This window comes from Physeter macrocephalus, chromosome 13 (genome assembly GCF_002837175.3).
Source record: "Physeter macrocephalus isolate SW-GA chromosome 13, ASM283717v5, whole genome shotgun sequence".
NCBI lineage: Eukaryota > Metazoa > Chordata > Mammalia > Artiodactyla > Physeteridae > Physeter > Physeter macrocephalus.
Window position 1 is genome coordinate 16,708,955 of NC_041226.1, and position 6,658 is coordinate 16,715,612.

Here is a 6,658-nt window from a genome sequence, read left to right on the forward strand (position 1 = left end):
GGCTGGTCCCGTGAGCCATGGCCACTGAGCCTGTGTGTCCGGAGCCTGTGCTCTGCAACGGGAGAGGCCACAGCAGTGAGAGGCCCGAGTACCGCAGAAAAAAAAAAAAAAAAAAAAAAAAGAAGACAGCGAGGAGCAGAAAGAGGAAGGAGGACAACATCAAGCATCAAAACAAGGTCAGACACGCAGGTCTAAGAGAGCCATTTCCCTCGTGTGCTGTCACTTGCGTGGGGAACCGTGTGACACCACGATTATCCATCTGATCAAAGTCACTAGTATCACAGCTTGCTCTCGCCAACCCGCAGATCATGTAGTTCACTCCGTGGCCTGGTAATGCCCCTACTATTCTAGCTGCTGTGAACGTGTAAGTCAAGCTGAATCTCGTCAGCATTTAAGCTGAGACTGATGATAGCTCTCCCTGCACCTCACCAGAATTTGCTGCACTGCAATTTCCACTTAACTTAGCAAGAAAATTAATTTGTTCATTTGAAAAAAAGAAAAACTAATAAATAATTCTCATCACAATACACATATACATACTCCACAGGAAGGGAAGTATTTCAACTGAAAATCTTATTTATTGTGTACTTACTGAGATTGTACCATTGTCTAGACCTATGGACAGTCTTCTTGTTTCCGGGTTAAAAGACATGCATGAACATGGAGCTGAAAGAAATGAACATGTTGATGAAATTAACAAAACGATGATTCTTATGGATTCAGGAGTGACTAGCTCAAAGTGTATGCCTATTTTTTTCCCCCAGTTTCCTGACAAACAGTTCATTTAACTCCCACTCACCAAAAAATAAAAACAGTAATTTTACAACTAGCCCCTAGCTTTTCAGTTATCCTTTTAATGAATATAACAAATAAGATATACTCAAACTGGACCAGTTCCAAGGGGCGTGGTCTCGGCTGTTCTGTCAGTATCAAGTCTAAATTTGCTCTGACTAGATTAACAATATTTTGTGCTGCATAAACCTTCTGTCACCAATCTATCTCTTCCAAGCAAACCCCATCTTTAATGGAAATAACCAATTTTTTTCTGAACTAAGAAAACGAAAGAAAGCTCTTATTACCCCCTTGCCCCCCACCAAGTACAGAAATCTATTTTTTTATTCAGAACTGATTTGGGGCATGTGCACTAACAGAAGTCTTTTACTCTCAGCACTCAAGGCATATGCTGGAGGCTGCCAATTGGAAGAAGACAGAGGCTTTGTCTCAATCTAAAAGAGAACCAACTCGACACAGGGCCAGGCTCCAGAGGAAAGAAATCAGGTGAGTCAGTTCACCCAGTCCTGGACAGGGTCTCCCAGTTCTGCAGGACTGACTTCCTCAGTACCACCAAGCATGAGTAAACGAAACATGCTTGGAAGCCATGAGGGGCCAAGTCAGCTTCCGGTTCCCAGCCTTCTCTGTCTATGCTTGTTCATCAGAATGGGGGCCTTTCGACAACTTATTCTATACTGAAATAGTGTTCTAAAGGCCTCAACATAACTTTTAAATTTCTCCCCTCATCTTCACAGTAGCGCCATAGGTCATGAACTACCCATCATCAAAATCATAATCGGCAGCAAATGTTTTTATTCTTACTTTTCAGTTATGATTAGATGTCTTACCCAAGGTCACACAGGAAAAAAAAGCTGGAGGAGGTTCAAAGACATAATTCAAACACACAGTCCTATATTCAAATACCCAACTTAGGTTATCTTTAAACTATAAAAGAACTTCAAGTTCTACTAACAGAACCACTTGATAAACACATCACTTGGTAACATTTTTTTGATTCTCTATAAAAGGCCGCTGAACAACCACAACTACAAAATCTTCTAAACTGCATAAAGTACTTACTTTTTTCTAATTTTCAAACACGATATATTTAGAAAATAGAAATACGTAAAAAATAATATCCCCCCCGCTCCGCAAACTTCCACCAGTACAGCAGAATATCTTCTTCTGGTTTAGCCACAAATTTAAACTAGATTCCCAAAAGAACACTGCTGGAAAAAAAGCAATCAAATGATAGTTAATGCACTGCCCTAAGAAAGCCAGTCTTACTTGCCTTTGGCCTATAAACTATGTTGACAAAATCTCTACACAGATGCTAAGACACCAGGTCTCATAATCCCATAACATGCGTGCAGGATTAAAATTTAATGATTTCATGGAAAACTATCATGTTAGTGGAAAAAAGCAAAAGAAAAAAGTACACTGATTACGGTACTACATAAAGTACATACACACATAAAAATATACCTGGAAAAACTAAATACAGTTCTTGTGTTTGAGATGATTCCTATAACATTGTCTTTACTTATTATTTTGCTACTCCTGTTAAAAATTTTCAATATCTAACAATTTATTAAGATATAAGCATGAGTGTATGAAGCAAAACTTGACTGCAGCCCAAATGGCTACATACACATAGTCGAGAAAAATCTCATCACTTAGCTGCCTGCCTGGCCATATAAAAGTATTTGCTATATGATTTACTCCAAAGCTCCTGTCTGGTTATATAATAATTAGAAAACCCACTGATCTTTGAATGTGATTTAAAAGACTTTTATACAATACTGCACAGGCTACCCTCAAATCATCATTGCTGTTTCTTTATTCCTTATTTTTCCCCCATTTACTAAATTTCTTGTTATTCTTCAACAAAAATTTAGAATGCTTACTGTGTTCAAGATATGTGATGCAATGACATATAAGATATTATAGCTGCCATCAGGAATTTATAGATTGTGACACCAACTATATATAGGACCTATAATATAAACTTGTCCCCAACTTCACCTCCTTAGTCCACATCACTTTATACTGATAGTAAGAAACGCCACCAGAATTCAAAACGAAAGACTTTTCCCATAAAGGACCATAAACAAAAGAAGTTTTAACAGAAATTCTGTTGTTGCAGAACCCATATGCTTGAACCCAGATGGTTATAGACAGGGGATTGCCAGAGACAGAGAGCATTACCTCCCAGGTGCCCCCAAAGGTACAAACATGCCTTCAAAGAGGCATTATGGTAAAACACCAAGCAACCCTGTGTGTGTGTGTGCATGTGCGTGTGTGTGTGTGTGTGTGTGTGTGTGTGTGTGTAAAGACTTTTGGTAGGTGAGTCTTATGATGGTCCTCAAACCATTTCCCAACTGTGACACTCCCATAGGAAGAGGCCTTGCATTGGTTACCCAAAGCCCCGCAAGGCCAAGGAGGAAAGAAATGAATTGAAAGAAATACTAATGCCCACATTTGTTGTTATAGTAAATGTCTTTCCTTTGGGGTGCTGGGGGAGTAGATAAATTGACACAGAGATCCTTCTAACTTCAACTCACTAGAAATTAATGAAAAAAGCAACCTCTGAAAGACCAGTGCTATGGCCCATACAAAACAAGCACCTATCCATCCATGCAAGAAAATATCAAAGGGCAAAACTGTCTGGCAAAGCAAAATAAGACACAGTAAAGTAATGGTAATTATGACCAAATGGTAAAGGGAATCCTTTGGAAGGAAGAATAAGGTAGGAAACAAACAAAATATGATTTAAACACAATATTTATAGCCAGGTTGCAAAGATGTGATGTTTCCCAAAGAAGAATTCAGCTTTAAATGCTATAACGCTAATAATGTGTTAGTCGAAGAAGAAATAATTGGGTCTCTCTGATGGCTAAAAGTTCAGGTCAGAGATGAATTTGGCTGAGAGGCTGTTCTATCCTCCCACCTTAAAACTGCATTCTCCACAAGCCGAGCACGGTGGCCAACTGGGACTACAAAATTACAATGCAGCACCCCTCTACGGACTCCTCTATCAAAACTGCATCCCAAAACTCTAGACGAAATACATTTCATCTAGAAACGAGAGAAGAATTCTCATTTTCCAAGCTATCTGATCGAGATTTGCCATCTCCGTTCTGCCTCCGACTGATGACAACAATCAAAAGATGTGTACTTGGCAAAATTTTAGGAAGCAAGATCATGAAAAGTACAAATACGATAGGAAAGAAATTTGTAGGGGTCTATGGGTAATGGGAAATAATATTCTCTTATACTAGTGTCAGGACTTTAGACCTTGATGGCCTGTCAAAATCTTACCTTTAAAATTAAACACTTTCATAATACTGAGTGTTTCTTAAAAATGAAATATTTCTAGTTTAAGGCAGGTTTTCAGATTAAAATTTAGGGAGGGTGAAAATAAAGAGAAACACCAGTCTGGGTGATTATATTAATGACTATATAATTTGAAGGGGGAAAAGCTCAGGATATGAGCCCTAGGCAAAAATGAGCTCCTGAAACCAACATCAACTTCAAAAGAGCAATAATTAAGTGGATTAGAGAGAAACTGGCTGCTTGTATTTCTAACACTTTTATCCCACGGGCAATCTAAGAAAAAATATTGCTCTTGCTTTCTTAAAAAATGTAAATTGAGAGGAGGCATTCTCAAAATACTTCTGTTTGGGGGAAAGTTTCCCAATTTCTATTATTTATACCTATAATTCTTTCATTTTATGACTAATTTATTTCCTGTCCCTTGCTGATCGGTTGAACTTTACTCAAATAAACACAAGTTCTGTTGAAGGTTGAACTGTGGATTTCAATCACTCTGACAGCTTTACAATGCCAAAGGCATTATTTGGCAGGAGACACTAATCTTCATGGGATGTGCTGGTGGGAACTTTAAATAAGCAACAGTACTTCTGTGAAAAAAACTTCAGGTGTCAAAGGCATCCTGGTGAAGTTAAATGTCAGGATCCTATGATAAGAGGGCCTTGAATAGAGAGGCTTACAAAGAGCACCCCATCACCACAAAGCAAAGATTTAATTCATGGACACTATTCCATTCAACTGTGTGCCACAAGATAATATTTATTAGGTTTACAATATTCAGCCCATTTTTTACTTCATTAAGAACACTTATATTTAGGACTTCAATTGCCTAGCATTAAAAAGGGTTTTTTGTTTAAATCAAGTATTTTATGCACTCAACTGAAATTAACCCTTTGTTTTCTTTTAATTTAGTCTGAGTAACATCAGGAAAATTACAGTGAATTGGCAGTGGTCCCTTTCTCTCCCAGAGAGGTTTTAAGTTACAGTAAAGTGATCTAACTACAGTAAGCTTTAAATTACTCTGTCAGATGAAAATCAAATAAGAGTATGCTAAATAAATGCTATAATTATTCAGATTAATTAATATCTGTTATCTTCAGTTTGGATACTTTATGTTTTCCTTCATTTTTGTTAAATATCAAAGTTCCATGGGCACCTTTTCTTCTTAGTAAACAGAGAATTAAAAGACCAGATTATACTATTAATTTTGGAAATGTCAACAGTAAAAACAACAAGTTATTTTCTACACATGGTTCTATAATACAACCTATACCAAAAAGAAACCAACAAAGGAGCAGTATACTTCACAGCTGGTAACCAAGAAGTTATCTGAAATAAGATATAAATTACACAACAGGATGAGCATTTCCCGATTATACACATAACCCCCACTGCCAAAAAACTCCCTCAACTGAGTTAAAGATATTGTCTAAAAGTCACCCAAACAATCACTATCTTATAAAAACAGAAATACCAAATTCATTATTTTAAATACCTTTCAATCACTAATCTTCCCACATGAATTTCCCCCCAAACTCCAATGAACCCAGCAGAAGGGGTAGGACAGCACACGACAGCACACATTGTCCTAAATCCTTGGACCTCACCAATGGGAAAATTAACATTTGCGATTTACATACAAAATAACTCATTTCCATCCCAAATATAAACATATCAATATGAACATGCTAATCATTTTAATTTTCTAAATTCTCAATTTCAAGTTGCTCTTAGACTACAGTTCCAACAACTGTACAGTTCCAACAACTGGAAAAGAAAACCAATCCAGCCACAACCTCACAAATTAGCCAATCTTTCCTAATCCCTCCGGGTTAAGGTCAGCAATGATAGGGGAATTCCCTGGTGGTTCAGTGGTTAGGGCTCATCACTTTCACTGCTGTGGCCCAGGTTCAATCCCTGGTCGGAGAACTAAGATCCCGCAGGCAGCATGGCATGGCCAAAAAAAAAAAAGATCAGCAATGATAGTATACATTGCTTAACGCCAAGAACCTGAAAGTACTTTACAAATACTTATTTGACATATAACCAAAATCTGAGAACAAAGAAAACAGACAGTTTATCTGTTAGGTTCAGAGCAGAGAAAATGAAAGGACTTGCCCGAAGTGAGTCAGCAAATTGGTAGCAGAAATGAAAATCAAATTCCCGTTTCCCACCCAGGCACAGGTGTTACCCTACAAGCGATTCTGAATACTCTAATCTTAAACAACGCATATTTTTCGGTGAATTTAATGTAAACAGTAAGACTGTGTTCAAACTGCATGGCTCTATTTGTCTTAACTAAGATAACTTATTCAATGCATTCCCTACCTCATTCCACAAAGAATTGGAAATGGCTTTAAAAGCAGATACAATAGGGCTTCCCGGGTGGCGCAGTGGTTGAGAGTCCGCCTGCCGATGCAGGGGAACCGGGTTCGCGCCCCGGTCTGGGAGGATCCCGCGTGCCGCGGAGCGGCTGGGCCCGTGAGCCACGGCCGCTGAGCCTGCGCGTCCGGAGCCTGTGCTCCGCAACGGGAGAGGCCACAGCAGAGGGAGG

At 38.6% G+C, this 6,658-nt stretch overlaps 1 protein-coding gene across 4 annotated transcripts in view; it reads right to left on the reverse strand.

Annotated features, from left to right (window-relative positions):
* Positions 1–6,658, reverse strand: part of WDFY2 (WD repeat and FYVE domain containing 2) — a 166,995-nt gene that overhangs the window by 85,722 nt on the left and 74,615 nt on the right. For all 4 annotated transcript variants that reach the window (XM_007105217.4, XM_007105216.4, XM_055089501.1 and 1 more), the window contains one exon: positions 593–666. In XM_007105217.4, coding sequence (XP_007105279.1) covers positions 593–666 — 74 coding nt within the window. The remainder of the gene's footprint in view (positions 1–592; positions 667–6,658) is intronic.